Source organism: Zootoca vivipara, chromosome 9 (assembly GCF_965207765.1).
Source record: "Zootoca vivipara chromosome 9, rZooViv2.hap1.1, whole genome shotgun sequence".
Taxonomy (NCBI): domain Eukaryota; kingdom Metazoa; phylum Chordata; class Lepidosauria; order Squamata; family Lacertidae; genus Zootoca; species Zootoca vivipara.
This window is the reverse complement of record NC_142592.1, coordinates 28,290,806-28,311,519: the sequence shown is the minus strand read 5'-3', so window position 1 is coordinate 28,311,519 and position 20,714 is coordinate 28,290,806. Positions and strand designations below refer to the sequence as shown.

Below are 20,714 nucleotides of genomic sequence, written 5' to 3'. Positions count from 1 at the left end.
TGAAATCAGTGTCATTAACCATTCATTGAAGTTTGATGTGGTTTGCTTTCTCCAAATTGTTATATCACATGCTTGTATTATTAATAAATTAATATATATCACCGTGCAGACATGTATTTACAAAAATTGTGAGAGCCTATGAGATATTATACATATGCAAAATATATTTGTGACTTTGTTTTTCACAAACTAGACTTTTATGCTCAACACATAATTGCTTTCAGCAATGTAATGACACTTTATTTATTTCTTTTTCAGTAATAGTCATTATTGCTGCCTGATAATGTTCTATCATTCCTTTTCCAGTCCCAGAATCTGTAAAGAAACTGACACTAAGTGGTAAAAGCACTGAAGAGCTGTATATTACTTGGTCCAAAGCTGATGGTGATGTTGATCAGTATGAGATACAGCTTCTGTTCAACGACATGAAGGTTTTCCCACCCAATCACCTTGAAAACACATTTGAAGAATTCAGGTTCACATCCCTAACTCCAGGACGCCTTTACAAAATTGTTGTCATCACAATTAGTGGAAAAGCACAACGAGCTACTTTTATACAAGGACTGACAGGTTAGGAAAAGTGTATATCAAACAGATTTTGAGTCTGTCTGTGTTGATACATTACAATGTGATTTTTTGCAAGTTTTCAGAAACTGATAGGTCAGATTGAGAAATACAGGTGCCATTTTTCACCGCTCAAGACACAGGCAAACCCATGTCTTTAAACATTATTCTGCCTCAATCACATGTAAAACTGGGGATGGAGTGGTGATTTAAAGTCGAAAGGAGGCATACAAATAAGGAGTACTTTGTGCCACCTTGTTTTCCCCTCGCTGTATAACCCCTAAATTCATTTTTCCTTCAGTCAAACTCTAGTGCTGGAAACAAACCTGCATGGGAGAAATAAAGTTGGGTAGAAGAATTATTAGCAGATGGGAATGGTCATCAGCCTTCACCTGCCAGTCCCTTTTATCACTTTACATTCACCCGCTACCTCCTACTACTAGGGCAGTCATGTTTTTTCAAGACTCAGGTCTCCCTTTGCCATGTATAATACGGCCCATTATATAACAAGTTCAAATTATTTATTTTATCTCCCTCTGACACTTGCCTTTTTAGCTCGTCACTTCTCGACAGCCTCTTTGTAACTTTCTCTCTGTGTTTCTGTCTCTCTCACTTTCTCGTTCTCTGTATTGTAACTATATAATATTAAGTGAACCTTCGCTGAATGGTCCCATGGCGAGTGCTGCAATGAAAACAAGTAGCATTTACATTGAAATCGTAAAATAAAACCACCAGTGACAAAGTAACAAAGCAGCAGCACAGAACAGCAGTGCGCAGCTGCGCCCAGAATGTTCATTGCCATCTCAGCACAGGACTCTGGCTATATGTGCATTCAGGTGCAGGATTTTGGAAACCTCCCTCATCCTGTTACCACCACATCCTGAAATGCCGCTTGTTATGACCATGTGCATTCTGTGGGTTCATGGACAGAGATCTGCCACTCCTCTCCAACTTGACTCTGCCATTCCTGCATCCTGCTTTAATGCCCACCTTCTAATACTCTGTTACAAAAATCACAAGGTAAAAGCCTTCCGTGCCTTGTGGTCTGGTCATTATCTAGCTTTCACAATTCTGTTAACCACAACTTTTAACAAAATAATTGGCATGGTAAGAAAATATTTATTGATTTCTTTGGCCGTTCTTGTTGGTATTTCCCCCTCTTTAGTTCCAAGCGCTGTCAAAAACATTCATATTTCACCCAACGGAATGACGAACAGCTTGAAAGTGGTTTGGACCCATGCAGGGGGAGATGTTGATTCCTACACGGTCACAATATTCCATCAGAACCACCCCCTTGATACCCAGACCGTTTCCAAAAATGTGAATGATCACACATTTAACAAACTGGAAGCAGGGGAGCTGTACAAGGTTGTTGTACAGACAAGGAGTGGAACCTTGCACAACAACTCCACAGCCTTTGGGCGAACAAGTAAGTTTCTCCCTGAATCAAAGGAGGGCAAAATAATGGAGAAGACCATTTGGTTTCCTGCTGAACAGCACGAAGGAAGGGGGAAGAGAGCAACTCAATTGTAACTTTAGGTTCACAGGCTAAAAATTCACTGAGTGGAATTAAACGTCGCACAATTACAAACATTCTGTCTGCACAAGCATATCAGCTTGGCAGGTAGAACAATCCCCTCCCCCAGTGTGCTATCTGGGGTTTTCTTGATCCTCGAGAGCAGGCATCCCCAAACTTCGGCCCTCCATATGTTTTGGACTACAATTCCCATCATCCCTGACCATTGGTCCTGTTAGCTAGCGATCATGGGAGTTGTAGGCCAAAACATCTGGAGGACTGCAGTTTGGGGATGCCTGCTCCAGAGCCTGTTTCTTGGGGTATGGGAAGCCCCATTGCACAAGTGGACACCCCTGTGCTTCCCCCGACACAGTTCATTAGATGAATCTCATCCATTATTTCTGTAAGTTCATGATCTCAGAACAGTGAATTCTCATCTATTTTGTTTAAATCATAGTTACCTGTTCCAGCACAAGTCAGAATATTAAAACCAAAGTCAAACTGTGGGTTAATATACTAACCTGTTCCAAAGCTGGTAACCTCTGTTTCCCAGTTGGAATAGAAAAGGAAACGATAGTTATAAATGCTGTGAAAAGACTTGATCATATATTGGCTCCTTACTCCTTGATGTAATTGTCTGAATATGGCCAATGAATGCTAAACATTATTTACAGAATCTCAAAGAGAAAAGGCGCGCGTGCACACACACACACACACACACACCATTGAGGTGGGTTTTTTAAAGAATGTAAATACATTTATATTGAATTTCTCAATCATTAAATCAAGAAAAACTTTACTAGAAGATTAGGCCTGACATTTATAATATACTATACATCAGTTTTTGAGCACTATTTGCATCTAGCTGAACTCAAGTCTGAATAAATATGAATGACTACTGGTTGAACCAGAATGGGTATTTATGTCACCCCCCACTCTGCTCTGTCTTGCAAAATATAATTTTAATGAGGATGCATACGAAAAACAACAATATATTTTGTGTGCTAAGGAAATGGGAAGATGACACAGGTTGACCTGAACAAGAGATCTGGTTGACTGAATTTGATAACAGCGTGTGTGTGTGTGTGTGTGTGTGTGTGTGTGTGTGTGTTCACCACTAATTAGTTAATAATTCTCAAGACGCATGAATGAGCCTCACCTTTTAAACCTATGTTCCCAGTCCCTGCTCCTGTTCAGAAATTACATGCAGACAATGCATACAGCAGTTACTCGTTGGTTGTCACCTGGCAAAGCGCTGCTGGTGTGGCTGAGCGATACGACATCCTGCTTCTGACTGAGCACGGCATCCCTCTAAGCAACAAATCAGAGCCAGCTACTGCTAAGCAACACAAATTTGAAGATTTAACACCAGGGAAGAAGTATAAAGTACAAATATTGACAGTCAGCGGTGGCCTCTTCAGCCGTCGGGCAGAAACTGAAGGCCGAACAGGTAATTCCAGCATTTTTATTAGGGGACAGCAAAATAACTGTGGCTATAAACGCAGAATATGCCAGAAGACCTGCTCCATTTTTAATACCTTGGAAAGTGTATTGTGAATATTTGGTACCTTTATGAATGAATATTGTTATTTTTAATTACTTTCTTTTTAGCTGAGGCACCAAAATAGATTTTAAATATGTCAGCACATATACAAATAATATAACTCCTTAAATCATCCCTCCCTTAAGCTTTTGGAGACTGGCCTGCAGTACCGCAGCTACCTGTAAAATGGATTGTCCTCGTTCAGTCAGAAGGTTCAGCTGAAATTAATGAGAACTTTACTTGAGCAGGAGATGGAGGCAACTGATAGTGAGGATACTAAATATAAATCTAGCAAAACAGATTTGGGCCACATTATGCTTAAATCAGCATTTACTTTCCCAGAATATGCAACTTAAAAATATATATAAGCAACATTGGCTAGAATGTATATTCAGCATGAAAATGATTTTCTTCTGCTTGTTATTTTGCTTACTTTGTCCCAGATAAAAGGGCAATCTTAGTACCCTATGAAAATTCTTTGGCACTAATTTTGGTTTGAGCAAATATTTTTGCCCAAATACAAAAAATATTAAATAAATTACTGTATTAACTACACGTTCTTTGGCGTTTGTTAACTACTTTGATTTTGATTCAAATAAAGGCAGGGCAGGATAATAAATAAATTAATAAATGCAAAACAATCTACTCATGATTCTGAGAATGTCTCTGAAACTATGTGTCGTTCTGTTTAATGATAGCAAAGGGTTAATCTACATAGAAGGAAAATATTGGCATGAAAGGTGTATAAACATAGTTTCTGAGGTTCAAAGGACATTTCTTCTGCCCATTTCTTACTGCTTGCCAAAAGCTACAAGAGTGGATGCAATATCTTCTCTTATTTCAGCTCCAGCAGCTGCCACAAATCTGAAGGTGACAAATACCACCACTGGGCGCCTGTCGTTTAGCTGGACAACTTCTCAAGGAGAGCTGGACAAATATGAAATCTTTCTATATAATCCAGACCAATCTCTCCAGGACAGAACTTCAGGAGACCAGAATCTCAAGCAGTATTCTTTCCAGAACTTAGTGCAAGGAAGGTTGTACAAAATGGTGATTGTTACCCACAGTGGCAAGCTTACTAATGAATCATCCATCTTCGGGAGAACAGGTAAAAGTATCTAATGAGCTGATCCATCAGCAGCGAGAGACACTTTTAAAACCTCAGTGGGCTACTTTAATTGTAAGAAGGGATTGCTAGAGGAGTTGCCAATAAATAAAACCCAGACTGGTTTCCTATGTCTTGATAGAAGGGTTCTCAGAAGCATCTTGAAACAAATAACGAAGTTCGAATTTCTTCAAGGGAACAGATCAAAGTTGCAAATTTGTGTTGGCAAACCCCAATTTGGCTGAAGCTTAACTGGGCATGTGTTTGATGTACACAAAGGTGGATCTAGGGGAGGGCAACCAGTTCAGTTGTTGTCAGCAATATGCTGATGACACACAGCTCTACTTCTCCTTTACATCTGCTGGTGTGACAGTGGAAGTGCTGGACTGATGTCTGGCCTTGGTAATGGACTAGATGAGAGCCAGTAAAATGAAGCTTAATCCAGACAAGACTGAGGCATTATTAGTGGGTGGCTCCCTAGACCAGCTGGAAGGGATGTGGCCTGTTCTGAGTGGGTCACACTCCCTCTGGAAGAGCAGGTACATAGCTTGGAGGGTACTCCTGGATCCATGACTGTTGCTTCAGGCTCTAGTGAGCTCAGTGGCACAGAGTGCCTTCCATCAGCTTCAGATGGTGGCCCAGCTGCACCCCTATCTGGACTAGGGTAGCCTAACTTCTGTTGTCTATGCTCTGGTAACCTTCAGGAAGTACATGGGGGTGGGCTGCCTTTGAAGATGGTTTAGAAACTACAGCTGGTACAGAATTCAGCAGCCAGATTGCTGATCAAGGCAAGACAGTCTGAGCATATAAAACCAATTTGGGCATAACTGCGTTGGCTACTGATTAGTTTCAATTAAAAGTGCTTGCTTTGACCTATAAAGCCTTCTGTGGTTCAAGACCCTAGTACTTCAAGGGCTTCCTCTCCCGACATGAACCAATCTGGAGCCTGCATTCAGTATTCCAGGCCCTTCTCCATGTGTTTTCTGGAAGGGAGGGACAGAGGGTGACAACACAGGAACAGTCATTTTTCAGTGGTAGCTCGCTGCTTACAGAATGCTTTCCCCATGGAGGTATGCCTGATGCCATCACTATCTATTTTCGGCACCAGGGAAAAAACTTCTTTTTACCCAGACCTTTGAGAAAGTTTCAGATATTTGTGGCCTTGTTTAGTGGGTGGGGTATGTTAGACCTGCCTTTTCTATGTATGAATATGTTTTTATTCTGTTTTGGCTATTATGCTAGTTTTAATCTTTCTAGTACTGTATTTCACCTTGGATTATATTTTGTAAAGAAAAGCAGCTAAAAAGCAGAAGGAATAATATGAACGCAAAGTATAAAATACCAAAAGGAACTTAATAGTTTTCAGTGGCCAGGGTTGTTTTTAATTAAAACGTTTAATGATTAGAGACATTAGGATTATTATTATTTAACCAATTTTTATTATGCCCTTGTATGGATACCATAACGACTTGTCATCTTTACCTGCCCTAGGATGCAGAGTAACTCTCTACTGATTCTTTTTTTTTCATAGTTCCAGCCTCAGTTACCAATCTCAAAGGATTCAATAAAAACATGACAGAAAGTCTGTGGTTTACCTGGGACCCAGCAGCAGGAGATGTTGACTCCTATGAACTGAATCTCTATAACCCAAATGGCACACAGAAAGAAGCACAGTACGGAAAAGACTTGACAGAATGGCACTTCCAGGGCTTAGTTCCTGGTGGAATATACACCCTTGTTGTAGTTACCTATAGTGGTGACCTGACCAATACAGCAGATACTAAAGGCAGAACAGGTAAAGAACAGCAGTTCCTTTTCTTCTTTATACTGTACTGTTGCTGCCATCATTGATTGCTTCAATGCTCTAATCAGCAGGTGTAGCAACATAAAGACACTGGGAAATCCAATCATTGATCTGCTTTGGCCTTAAGTCCAACAATTTCACTAAGGGTTGCCTGTGCACCTTTGATTTGACTTTTGCATTCCCCACCCCCACCCCCGCAGGCTTTAGCACCCTCAATATTTCATGTTCCACTAGTAGAAAACTTTGGGAAGTTCTCCAGTAAACATGTTGTCAGTAGATGATTCTGGAAATATGAAAGGAGTCTCCAGTCAAGGTGGAGTGAACAAAGGGCTTCTCCACGCCTAACTTTAATGTGTATTTCAAGTCCCATTTAAATAGAATTGTCCACATGATGTCCCCCTCAAACTTCTTCTATGCTGTTGGTTTCCTCGTGCAAATTTGAATTTCCCCGATCCAATGAGAAGTTTTTAATGTGTGAAATTTTAATGTATTTTAATCTTTGTTTGGAAGCCGCCCAGAGTGGCTGGGGAAACCCAGCCGGATGGGCGGGGTACAAATAATATATTATTATTATTATTATTATTATTATTATTATTATTATTATTAATGAAAAAAATTGAAAAATGCAACTCAAGACTCTTTTTTGCTGGGGATCAAGAATCCATTTTGCAACTCACCTTCCACACACCTTACACCTCCCTAACACCAGTTCTGTTCTGGCAGTGGTAGTACCTATTTCTTGTAAACTCCTCAGGCAGTTTAAAAAGAAAAAGAAATCATATTTGTGCAATACTGGAAAACAAAAAACCCACTGTTTTTCCTGATCTCCCTGCTTCATTCCCCCCCAATTGATTTCACTATATATTGCTCTATCACACATACAGTATTCCTATTTTAGAATGGGAAATGCATGCCATTTTAGGATTTAACATAAAGTGTGCACATGTGTACACACTGCTCAGCAGATTCCTGCATGCTTGCCCTGTTTGCACAAAATTAATACATTTGAATCAGCAAATTTGAATGCAGGGAGAAAGACAAAAGGGAATGTCTACAGGTATGGATGGAAACAAGTGGATTTGATCTTGAGCTACAAATGAACACAGGTATGGACTAATAAGGTCAAATCTGAATGGGGGAAACATGGATTCCAAGTGAGAGCCAACTCTAATGTGAACAAGCCCAAATCCATAACTCCTGAACAAAACAGAAATCTATTTGTTGGCTTTCTTCTTACAAAATGTTGGAATTATGAATTATGTATTCAAGAATAACTTGATTATTTATTTTACACTTTCTCTTTCTTAGTGCCAATCCCTCCAAATACAGTGTCATTTGCTGATGTCACCAACACCTCCTTGTCCATCATGTGGTTGGGCCCTCCTGAGTGGACGGATTATGATGACTTTGAACTTCAATGGACCCCAAGGGAGACCCTCACAGTTTCCAATCCTTACAGTAGTAGCAAATCAAAAGGACGCAAAATGAATGGACTCCACCCAGGGAGACTGTATCACTTCAGTGTTAGGAGCGTTAGTGGAATCATTCATAAAACGTACAGTAAATCACTTTCTGGAACTGTGAGAACAAGTAAGACACCATATTGGGACATTGATGAAAAGTTTGGTATTAACCTCCAGTGCTTTAGTTAATGCTCATTTATATTATATTAATTTATATTAGTACAGTAGTCAACAGCATCCATAGCCCCAACATCCATTTGGGGACCTACTTCTTCTTATGTTGCCATATATTTGAATAGTTGTGGTACTGCTGTTGCAATCCACCTTAATGTTAGTCTTGACCCACTACTCCACCTCAACCACCAGCTGATTCATGAGTGCTTGTGCAGGGATTGATGTCTTTACCTGTTTCACATTTCTGTTGTATCCTCATCTGGTGAAGAGCTCAGAGCTCTCACTGATCAAATGCATGCACCAGGTTGTCCTGGAAGCACAAGGGGTGGCACAGGAAGGAAACTAGGTCAGGAAAAGGTTGAGAAACATTCTATCCCATTGACAGAACTGAAATAAGGTCTAATGGCCAGTCTAGTTGGCTCCATTGTACATGGAATGATGGGGGTGCCATTCTGCAAAATGTCATAGGACAACCCTGTTGGTTTCCTGTGCTGTCCCCATCCAGATACTGAGAAGACCCTGAGCTGCTTAGCTTCAGCAAGTTTGCTGTATCCCTACATCTTCAAACCTTGCCCTTGGACTTAGCTCACATGACTGTTGTGAGACTGTAATGGGATAGGCATATCTATGACCTGCCCCCGCCCCCCGGGTCCTTGTAGGGAGGGTGTGGTATAAATATTGCGCACACGCGCACACACACACGCACACAAACACACACACAAATAGCAGTGAAATTCCTATCTCTCATCTCAGTCAGCAATAAAACAGTGACCTAATTTTATTGCAGGGTTATTTTGAGGGTGAATAAGACAAACACTGTAAAGACATAGCAATTTTTTAAAGTGCTGTATAAATGATTCATAACAGCAGATATGAGACATAAATATGATTTTGCAAAGTAATAGGTTGAGTTCAAAGGAACTGAAATAATGTGGTTGCCATCTAATTAACTGTAGCATTAACATTAACATTAGCATTAGTACATTACCATGCTGTTCCCTAATTTAATATTAGCTTTCATATGGTGAGATACATCTTTGTGCTATAAAGTAAGCTCAAAATATACAATGCACATTATTGATTCTGCTCCTGCTTTGCTTCAAAGGGCCAGACAAGATACAAAGTTTGCATTGCCGACCACAGAACTCGACTGCCATTGCTTGCTCCTGGATCCCACCTGACTCTGATTTTGATGGATATAGTATTGAATGCAAAAAAATGGACACTGCGGAGATTGAGTTCTCCAGAAGAATAGAGAGGGAGAGATCTGTGTATAACATCATGACCCTCGTGCCCCATACAAGATACTTGGTGTCCATCAAAGTGCAGTCAGCTGACATGACCAGTGAGGTGGTAGAAGACAATACCATCACTATGATAGACCGTAAGCCTTTTATTGTATGGATAAAGGGTGGGGCACAGCTCCCAATGCATGATGCAATACTTTGAAATGAATAACATGTGGCCAGAATGTGGAACATCTGTTCCGCTGCATTCAGTGCATGTTGTAATAGCTGACACTAGCTCTCAAAGCACTGAATGTATTTTTAATTGCTAAATGTGCTTGCTTGACTCATACTTTCAAGAGTCATAGGCAGTTTATATATTCTAACATGCCAGCAAAACTCAGTTATTGGTTTACCTTCCATTTGCAAACTGTTTCTTTCACCTTTCCCCCCCTTTTGCATCCTTCAAACAAAACAGCTAGGTGTATATTTCTTCCTACAGTTATGAAACAGGAAATCTAGATTCTCTCAAGCCTTTCTCCCTTCTCTTGATGTTTGCTTATTGTACCAGATGTTATGGGAAGAAAGCATAGCTTCTGTGAATCCTCAACAGTTCAACCATTTCACCTTCAGGGGGAAAAATGGAGGAAATGCCATAATGGCGGGGGACTACCATTGGTTTATGGGCATGTACACACACAGCCTGATAATGTGCATTCAGTGCTGGGTGCAGTTGTATTTAGGGGTGCTGTACACATATTGCCGCCGTGTCAGTGCTGTCCAACATTGTTGGTTGATCTAAAGTACATTCTGGTTTTAATCCAATTCATGCTGAGAATGCACTTCTCAAGCACTTTGCCATCATCTGTATACAGAGAGTGTTTTCTTAAGTCACTTCCTATTTGGGTAGACCTAGTGATGTCTCAGGGTTGTGCCACCCCTCCTATCCCACCATAAATCTGGTTTATTAAAACACATGCGGGGGAGGGGGGATTAAGTGAGGAAGGAGTTGCATGTGCACAAGTATGGTGAGGTGTTACCTTATTTCCACTGAGGATGGAAGGACTTTCCAATTTCAGTTCTCTGTTTCTCATTTCCCCCATCTTAAGTTTGGTTCTCTACGTTCTCTGCAGCAATTTGCAAGGGTTTCTTTAAAGAAAAATCATGATGAAAATCCTTTACATTTTAGTTCATTTCCCCCCTAATGAACACATTTTGTATATTTCACTAATGTACCAGCAGTTTTCCCTAATATAAATGCACTTTTAATGTTAAGTGTTCTAATATCAAAGAAGGGATGAGCAGCCTGAAACCACTGTTGAAGCATTAGAATTAGAATTCTAAAGGCATTTGCAGCTGATGGTTGGGTCTTGCTTTCCTACCCCTAACATACAGAGATGAAGAAAGACTACAAAAGTACAAAAGCTGCATTCTATTTGTTAATCTTCAACTATAAGAGATGTTTTGGTGGCTAGGAAGAGCATTTCAGTGGATATTTGATTCCACTTGGGTAAAAGTTTGCATTTAGGTGCCTAGTACGTATTGATGAAATATAGCTTTTGTAACACAACTACTGCTATCATTTAGGCCCTCCACCACCAGCAGCACATATTCGAGTGAACAAAAAGGATGCAGTCATTACCAAATCTTCCATCCACTTCGCTTTCAATTGCAGCTGGTTCAGTGACACCAATGGAGCTGTGAAATACTTTACCGTGGTTGTGAGAGAAGCTGGTGGTAAGTTTCCAGGGTTATACAAGATAGCTTGCATTGACTCAGTGCCTTTGCCGTAGACTTCCATAATCTGGTTGATCATTGTAAAATCCTGTTATGCCCACAAGGGTGATTTCAATATACAATAATAATAGATAAAGCATCTTAATAGAAAAGTATCAGGGGTCCTTGGTAATCTACAGTTCTGTAATTTGATCCCCACAAGCCTAGTTCTGCAGTAATAACACAGTATTGAACTTCCAACTTTTTCAATCACCCCTTTCTAGGTAGTGAAGAACTGAAGCCAGAACAGCATCACCCTTTGCCTTCTTACTTGGAATACAAACACAACAACTCCATCCAAATCTATCAAACAGATTATTTTGCGAGTAAATGCACTGAAAGCCCTGACAGCGTTTCAAAGAGCTTTGATATTAAGCTTGGAGCAGAGATGGAAAATCTGGGAGGAAAGTGTGATCCAAATCAGCAGAAATATTGCGATGGGCCACTAAAACCCAGGACTGCCTATAGGTCAGATTTAGTGCGGTAATCATGCCACAAAAGAATGTGGCTTGTCATTTGGAACTGTGTTTTCTAGAAGCATCTGAACTACCGAAGATTAATACCGGTAGCCTCTGTTGCATGATGTTATCTGTGCTTTACTGTGCAATTTATAATAGCTTTGCCCTGCTCTGTCTCATAGATAATGTCTAAACATTTCCTTCACCCATGTCTGTCTATCCTGCAGTGTATTAGATAGAGGACTCTGTAACATGTCATTTTCACACTGATCAGTGAACATGCCAATCCTGCAGTGGAAAACCTTAGGATGGTCCCTAGTCCTCATTTGCAGTATAAAAGTGTTCAGTGCAGCTAAAATACCAGCATACACATGATGGATACTTTTGAAATTGTGGGCAAAATATACTAGACTCTTTTGTCAGTGTAAGACTAGTTGCCAAACCCAAATGGTCCAAAAATCATGATCAATTTATTTTTGCATTTCCCCCTCCCTATCAGAAATCCCCCTCCCTATCATAGAACCTTGTAGGGTCTGAGTTTTTACTAGCCTATTTAAACTACTGTCTACAGTAGGTTTTTCGCTGAAATTCTCAGACTAGAAAAATGATCTCATAAAAGTATTACCAGTTGGATAACTTTGCCATTGTTCCAATTTAAAAACAGGTATAAATGTACAATGTTTTCTTTCTTCATTTTCTGATTGAGTGTGGAGTTACTAGCCAGGGTCTACCTATTAGTATGGGGCTACTGAAGAATCTGTTACAGACCAGAACTTAGGTTTGCTATGCCAACAAATACGTATTTAGGATAAGTGTACCAAACTCTCTGCCAAAACAATATTAGTCATCATAATGCAGAACTTTAGAATCAGAGTGCCAGTTCTTTAGAAGGTGGGTCCGGTTTTCCAAATGTATTATGTAGCCAACTTTGACTGAGAATTGACAATGATAAAGCAAAATTAGCAACACTCCCCACTGGGTAGTGAGACTAATCGTATGCGGTTTCTTTAATCTCTTAACTGTGCATTAGTCTCAGTGCAAAATGGGCCAGCATGTCTCCCACTTTCTTAGAGATCATTGCAAAACTTTTGTTATAATGCATTTCCTCTGACTATGTTCAAAGGGCTTTTTGACTATCCCCCCAAAACAAGCAGGGAGCATGTGTGTGTGTGTGTGTGTGGATTATGAAATGCCCTGTGCAGTTTGTGATCAACATATCCAAAGACAAAGACCAGGTTCTGCATTATGATTTAGCAAACTATTGGAAGCACTGTATGAGTCTGACCAAACTGCGGGAGGCAGTGGAAGATAGGAGTGCCTGGCGTGCTCTGGTCCATGGGGTCATGAAGAGTCGGACACGACTAAATGACTAAACAACAACAAATACAGCATAGAGAGCAAGCAGTATGATTAAGGTGCAAGGAATTCATAAGAAAAAGGTGGGGGTGGGGTTAAGTGCAAAAAGTTAGAAGCATCCTAGGTTCTTACATTCCTTTCTTAACTCATTAGGTGCCAAAATGAAGAGAACTCAGGAGATCCATGACTGGATTGCTCAACGCCCTTTTATTTAAATAAAAGCAACCACAGAGGGATTGGATTAGGCCCGCAGTGCTAGAAAACCAGGCTTAACTCTTTCTCACAATAAATAAATAAATAAATAAATAAATAAATAAATAAATAAGATTCCTTCCAGTAGCATCTTAGAGACCAACTAAGTTTGTCATTGGTATGAGCTTTCGTGTGCACGCACACTTCTTCAGATACTTCAGATTCTTCAGATACTTCTTCAGATCTGAAGAAGTGTGCATGCACACGAAAGCTCATACCAATGACAAACTTAGTTGGTCTCTAAGCTGCTACTGGAAGGAATTTTTTTTGTTGTTGTTTCGACTACAGCAGAAAAACATGGCTACCTACCTGTAACTAACTCTTTCTAACAGTTTCCCTTATTTAAATCACACGCACACACATAGTCTGAAGCTGCTATGGGCTGTAGAATAAGAGGGAAGTAGGTACAATTAGGAATGGAAGAGAAATTTAATTACCAAGTTTGCATTTAGAGGCGATCCTCCCCAATCTACACTTTCCAAAACAATATGAAAATCAAAAATCGCACTTCTCCAACCAAGTAAAACGTAAAATGTCTTAGGGTAAAAAGGGCATTAAAATGCAGATATTTGTGGACATGACATACAAGATGCATTATATTCAGGGAAATGCTTTGCAAAAATGTGTGCCTTAGGAGAAATTCACACTGAAATGTTGATAAATTTCCATTAGCACTTTTAGTGTGTGTATGCATGCACATGTGCAAACTGATGTAGATATGTAGAGAACTTAATTTAGACTTGGAAATATCAGAAACGGAGAGTAACCAAAACAGCTTTGCTGACCTCTTGCTGAAATACAGGCTCTATATTCCAACACTTACCACCGCAGCTAATAGTAGCTTTGAATGTGGGGTAATTTAAGTCAAGGAAAGTACAGAGGAAAGGATGGGAAACATTAAAACTTCTTCTCCGTCCCCACACTTCAAAGTGTTGTGGCCTTGACCCAAGATGGGCACCTTACAGATGTTTTCTGGCTGGATTTTGCATCACTCTAAAGCAGTAGGAGATTTACTTTGTGTAGCCTTTAATACAGAACTGGGGTCCTTTGGCCCTCCAGATATCATTGGCCTCAGCCCCAGCCATGTGGCTTTCGGTCAAGGATCATGGGTGTTGTAGTCCATCAACATCTGGAGAGCCACAACATCTGGAGTTCCCCAGCCCTGGTTTAATAATCAGTATTCCTATAACCTTTACTCATTTAAATGCTTCCTTCCATTTAGGACTATCATTATAAATTATACATCCCAGGGAAATCTAATTTTAAAAACCATTTCCCCTCCTTTCCAGGATCAGCATCCGGGCTTTCACGCAACTCTTCAAAGAAGACCTGAAGGAACTTCCTGAGCCCCTGTTCTCGGATACCTATTTCTCTTTGCCAATTATTACCGAGTCAGGTTAGTTTCCCCTCCTACCTATGAAGCATTTCAGGGTATCTAAAACCTGAGCATTTGCTGGAGACAAAAGACAACAGGGAGGGATTTGTAGAGCTCTAGCCTTGTCCAAAAGTGACTTTCATCTTAAATCCATCCAGTTAGAAGGCTGATTCAGCCACTGCTATTTAATGAGAACCTGTAAGCAACATGATTCATGCCGTCTTCAGTTGGAGACTCTGTAGCAAGCCGCCTTTGATGAATCTCTGGAGAGCGTCTGCTGTTGTGGAGAATGTGGAAGCCTGCCTCTGATAGGGACGGGTCATCAGAAGACGATTTAGCAAGTCTAAAAGCATGGTTTAATTTCAGCCAGAGCTGACTGGGACTCGTAAAGTTTTATATTGTTTTGCTTTAAGGATTTCTTTTTCTTCACCCCTCCTTTATATAAGCATTTTATTGCATTTCAGAATTACAGTTGGCCTACTTTTGAAACCTGAAATAATGAGGGTTCAGTAGTAGAATGTTTATTTTTAACACAGTTATCACACACACACACTTTTATGTATTGGAGTTTCTATATTGTGGTTTGACCAAATGGTCACAGGTTGGTTTATAATTTTAAAAAAATGTGCTGGCTATGTGCACTGTTGGAGGTGGTATGCCTCTGCATTACCATTTGCTTGGAATCACAGGTAGGGAGATAAAACAGGAGATGAAAGTAACAACCCCTATCCTGCTGTTTGTCCTCAACATTTGCTAACTGACAGAATATTACCCTTTGAACATGATGGATTTAGCTATCGCTAACCCTGATAGCTGTGTTCTCCCTCCACAGTTGGGGACAGTATGCTTCTCAATGCCTGGAACCCATGGGGAGGGGAGAGTCTTGTTGTAGTATGTCCTGCTTGCAAACTTCCCATAGGTTTCTGGTTGGCCACTCTAAGGGCAGGATGCTCGACAAGATGGGCCTTTGGGCAGATCCAGCAGGGCTTTTCTTACATCCGTATGTGATAAGTACATAATTTAAAAGACTGAAACAGCAAACTGAAATTCCTAACCTTGCTAGGGATTGTATCAGAAAGCAGCAAAAGGTAGACATAGACTATTATATCATGACCTTTCTTCTAACTTTAAAACTCTTAAGTCTGATCTGTGTATATACAATTGTTTCAGAGCCCTCACTTGGAGTTGTCGAAGGGGTGAGCGCTGGTCTGTTCCTAATAATTATGCTGGTGGCTGTCACTGCATTGCTTGTCTGCAGACGGAAAGCAAAGTGAGTAGAAAGAGTAAATGTAAACTTATTTATCATGCAATGTAAATTTCACTTTATGACAGGCGCTGTAAATGCAAGAACTACAATTTTATAGTTGCACCTTTTGAAGCTATTCCTCAGTACTGTAGGTCCTAAGCGCTCTCTCTCTCTCTCTCTCTCTCTCTCTCTCTGTGTGTGTGTGTGTGTGTGTATTTGAATCTTGAATGGCAGATAGATTTGCTACAATATTTATTGGTCAATATAAGGAGCAAGATTGCAGCCTTAATGCTGCTACTGTGCTTTGAAGAGGAGGTGCATCATGTGCAAAGCAGCAGCATCACACAGAAAAATAGAGTGCGATGTTGCAATGATCCTGTCTTGAAACGGACATGATTTGCTTTTGGCCACAGGAGGTGGCTGTTGTGGCAGGGCAAAGCAACATTTCTCCCTTATTAGGGCACTAGATGTAACAAACACTTGACAACTTCTTGTGTTGCAGTAGTGGCCATGAAAGACCAACGGTGAGAATGAGCATTCGCAGGGACAGGCCGCTCTCTGTTCACCTGAACTTGGGACAAAAAGGGTAAGGTCAAAGTGCTTGCACTGGCATCATTGGACAATGCAGTCTGTCTAATCGCCATCTGACCCTTTCTTTCTTTCTTTTTCTTTCTTTCCAAATAACCTGAAGGAGCCGGAAAATGTCCAGGTAAGAGCCAATGCTAAGTCATTCCTTTCTACTGAGTTGGAAAAATACTGGCTCTTTGTTTTAATAATGTGTTGACGTATGGTGTTTTCTTTCTCTCCTTGCCCCTCCCCACGCCCTGCTTTGAATGTTTTAGCCCAGTAAAAGTCAGTCAGTTTGAAATGCACTTCACCAAACTCCAAGCAGACTCGAACTACCTCCTGTCAAAGGAATATGAGGTAAGGACCAAACAGAGTGAAAAGAATGGGCTGTTCAGGTACATCTGGCTATCATTCACAATGCATTGACTCAAGGCCAGTCATATTAAAAGAGACCAGATCAGTGACTTTTGACACACACAGGGAGAAAAGGTTGCATTGCTTGGGAATCAGGATGGGAAGGGACATGACATAGATAGCAGCAGGTGCCAGCGGGAGGTATCAGTGGAATAGGGCTCTAAGGCCTAGGCTAAAAAATGCAGGTGCCATTTTGGGGTCCTTCCTCAACAGTTTTCAGCAACCAACACAAACTGTTTATATCAGCATTTTGACCTGAAGTGGCTGCTGAATATCACTGTGCACTGTTTGTTCCTCAGACTGGTTTGTTCCCTCTCTGCTGTTTCTACTCAGCAGTACCCAACAGTATGTATATAGGGTGCTTTCCCACTCTTGGTTGACATTCATTGGGTCTCTGAGCAGTGCAGCTCATCCATCTATGTACATTGCCCTCGGGTATCCCCTCTCAATCTGATTAAGAAGAGCCATCCTGGATCATGCCCATCGTGTGCAGCATCCTGTTCTCAAGAGGCCAACCAGTTGCCTATGGTGGGGGGCAAGGGGTAGGAAGGGCGCCTGCAAGCAGGACCTGAGTGGGAACATCACGTTCCTTTCTTGTGATTTCCAGATTGATCCTCTATGGACAATACATTGCATGTCAGCCTCCAAAGTCTTTATTATTCACATATATTTAAGCAAATTCCCAAGTTTCCAAGCAACAGCTTCATCTGGCATGATGAGAAGTGGCTCTGTTGTATAGTAGCTTAGCACTAGAAATTGCCTTGGAGAGGTGGAGGAGCAAAGGCTTCAACCACTTGGTACTTGGCACAAATCCAGAACTGCTTGAATTCAATCACACATCTGTTCCCATCCCTTAGCCCTGAATAGCTGGCATGCTATAGAGACCATATATTAATATAATTTAACCATTTTCATCTCCCCCTTTCCTTTCTTTTGGGTTTTACAGGATCTAAAGGAAGTGGGTCGAAACCAATTGTGTGACATAGCACTTTTGCCAGAGAACAGAGGGAAAAATCGATACAATAATATATTGCCCTGTAAGTTTCCTGCTGGAAGCAAGCCTTTTCTTTTCCTCTTCCTACATCTTTTCAGCAAGAATAAGAGAGACAGGAAATGTGGTAGATCCTTCACCCCAGTACTTCTACCTGGCAGAAAACCACCACTCCCTTCAAGGGGTCTTACCCTTTGATATTCATACTGCAGGTCGCATAATGAGAGAACTCCCTCACTTCGCACCCAAAGTGCAGTGACTAATAATGTTCATCTTGGTTATGAAAGGCTTCAGCCGTTAAAGCAATTTTGCTGAATTGTCACTGTTGATGGTAGGCAGATGTAGCAATAAATAGCAACCTTTGCATGCATGATTGGTTTTATGTGATCAGCCAAAAGACAAACAGCGGAGTTTAGTATTTGCTCAAAAAAACCCAGAAACCGAACCTGTTCTAATACGTCCATAAATCACTCAACCAACATTACTGATTTGGTAGGCAGTAGATTTTTCTTTTATCTATCAGAATAAATTCAAAGTCCACAGAAAGATTAATGGTCCATGACTTTAGAACACAGAACAAATGAAAGTAGGATGCATTTTCAAAGAGTGAATGTGTTTTTTCATCTACAAACTCTAAGAACTCTACTGAAACATGTAGAGAAGAGAATAGCAGTAAGAACAGGATCTCCATAGTATGCTCTCTCATGTTTTGGGAACATGTACTGGGACAGCGAGGACTCCCAAGTCAAATAGCCAAGATACGAGGAACAGCCTCCCTCATCGTAACTGGTAAAGGTGTCAACCTAATCTTCCATGACATCTTTTTGAAGGGTCAGTTTAAGTGATCAGAGAGAAGATGTACAACAACAACAACAACAACAACAACAACAACAACAACAACAACAACAACATAATTATTTGTATCCCGCCCATCTGGCTGGGTTTCCCCAGCCACTCTGGGCAGCTTCCAACAAAGATTAAAAATGCATTAAAATGTCACACATTAAAAACTTCTCTAAACAGGGAAACCTCAACAGCTGGGCATGTCTATATGCTGACCGCTCCTCCATCTATCTTTCTTCCTTGATCTTGGAGTCATGGAAGAATCAGCTCATCATTTCTCCCCTCCTTGCACCCTCTTGTACCTTCTGCTGCCTAAAGAAGTGTCCCAAGAAACTCAAAATCTGAAAGCTGGAAGCTGAAAGCTGAAAGCTGCTCCAAAGCCATCCAGTATGGCCATCCAGTAGTATGAGGAACTGCAGTCAGGAAAAAGAAACACCAGAACACATGGAGATGTTCTTGCACAAACCTAAGGAACACTGAATCCTGGTTCACTGGCTTTGTTATAAAATTGTCCATTATATAAGATACAAAAGAAATAGCCTGGTGACACATCTAAAAATCTACATGTATATTTCCTCTATATTGTCAATTCCTGCCTTAGCTAATCAGAGGTTTGGCAGCCAATTGGAATAATTCCCAGTACTGTATATTTGCCTGTAAGAATTAATTTCCAAATCCATATTTGTGCATCGTGCTTCTGAGAGTTTTCAGCTACTATATTTCACCAAAAGAGAGGGCAGCCAGATAAAAAGGAGGACAAGATTCCTCCACCTTTAACTGTTGTGTAACAGGGGGAAATTCTGCAGGTGTGACTTTCATGTTGAAATTCCTTCTTCTGCACAACTATTAAAGGCCCAGGAATCCTTTCCCCCCCTAAACGGCCATTCTACTAAATCAGGCATCCCCAAACTTTAAGAACAACCATTTAGTACAGGCATCCCCAAACTTTGGCCCTCCAGATGTTTTGGACTGACCACTGGTCCTGCTAGCCAGGAATCATGGGAGTTGTAGGCCAAAACATCTGGAGGGCCGCAGTTTGGGGATGCCTGTACTAAATGGTTGTTCTTAAATAACTATGAAGAGCGGGGATGTCCAAGAGGTCGATCAAGATATACTGGTAGATCCCTGGGAGGTTTTGGTAGATTGCGGTCGTTCGCTGGGTCCCTTTCCCTAATGTAGGTAAAATAGAATCCAGCCCCACCCTCCATTGTTGCACAATCTGTAGAACAGAAGACTGGGAGTTTACTCAGTGAGGCTGTTTGTTTCCCCAGCGATCTGTTGGTGAGTGGCTGTTCCCCTTTCTCCCTTGAGCTTAGGCTTGAATTTCCTCCTCCCTGAAAAAAGCTCAACAACTTTTCCCTGCACCGGGGTCTTTCCTCCTCCTCCTCCCTAAAAGAAGCTCAACAAAAAGGGCTCTCCTTCCTTAAAAAAAAACCAAAAGGAGGTAGATCACTGCCAGTTTTTAATTCTGTGAGTAGATCGCAGTCTCTTGGGTGTTGGCCACCCCTGATGAAGAGGATAGTTCTGTGTGGTAGAGGTGAGCATACATTGGAAGAAAATAAGAAGTAGATCAGGCATCCCCAACCTGCGGCCCTCCAGATGTTTTAGCCTACAACTCCCATGATCCCTAGCTAACAGGACCAGTAGTCAGGGATGATGGGAATTGTAGTCTGGAGGGTGAAAGGTTGGTGGTGCCTGCTGCAGATGCTTATAGTTTCAGGACACATCACATTATAGCACAGAATAACTATCCTTTCTAATAAGCGCCTATTCCTTCTATGATAGCACAGATTTGGGGTTTAGATATCTGCCGCTAGCAGCAGTTGGGCAGGGCAGCATTGTTCAACCGGCTTCTGAATGAACAGTATCACTGCCACTTACCAAGAGGGGGAGGGACAAAGCATGAAGAGCCCAGTGTGGGTGTGGCAATGGAGGCAATCCAACACTCCGGCTGCCACACCACAGTTCCCACACTGTGCTGAGCCTCCCATGCCTCACCCCTCTTCCTCTTGGTAAGCGGCAGTAGCGCTCTCCATTCAGA

At 41.2% G+C, this 20,714-nt stretch overlaps 1 protein-coding gene across 4 annotated transcripts in view; it reads left to right on the top strand.

Moving 5' to 3' along the window:
- Window positions 1–20,714, top strand: part of PTPRB (protein tyrosine phosphatase receptor type B) — a 74,723-nt gene that overhangs the window by 41,077 nt on the left and 12,932 nt on the right. For all 4 annotated transcript variants that reach the window (XR_004693330.3, XR_004693331.3, XM_035127168.3 and 1 more), the window contains 15 exons: window positions 307–570; window positions 1,730–1,993; window positions 3,261–3,530; window positions 4,468–4,731; window positions 6,260–6,523; window positions 7,841–8,122; window positions 9,275–9,553; window positions 10,983–11,132; window positions 11,396–11,639; window positions 14,527–14,633; window positions 15,783–15,882; window positions 16,361–16,444; window positions 16,550–16,567; window positions 16,701–16,782; window positions 17,786–17,876. Coding sequence is in view for 2 of the 4 variants with exons in the window: in XM_035127168.3 (XP_034983059.3) it covers window positions 307–570; window positions 1,730–1,993; window positions 3,261–3,530; window positions 4,468–4,731; window positions 6,260–6,523; window positions 7,841–8,122; window positions 9,275–9,553; window positions 10,983–11,132; window positions 11,396–11,639; window positions 14,527–14,633; window positions 15,783–15,882; window positions 16,361–16,444; window positions 16,550–16,567; window positions 16,701–16,782; window positions 17,786–17,876 (2,763 nt within the window). In the remaining 2 variants the exon portion in view is untranslated. The remainder of the gene's footprint in view (window positions 1–306; window positions 571–1,729; window positions 1,994–3,260; window positions 3,531–4,467; window positions 4,732–6,259; window positions 6,524–7,840; window positions 8,123–9,274; window positions 9,554–10,982; window positions 11,133–11,395; window positions 11,640–14,526; window positions 14,634–15,782; window positions 15,883–16,360; window positions 16,445–16,549; window positions 16,568–16,700; window positions 16,783–17,785; window positions 17,877–20,714) is intronic.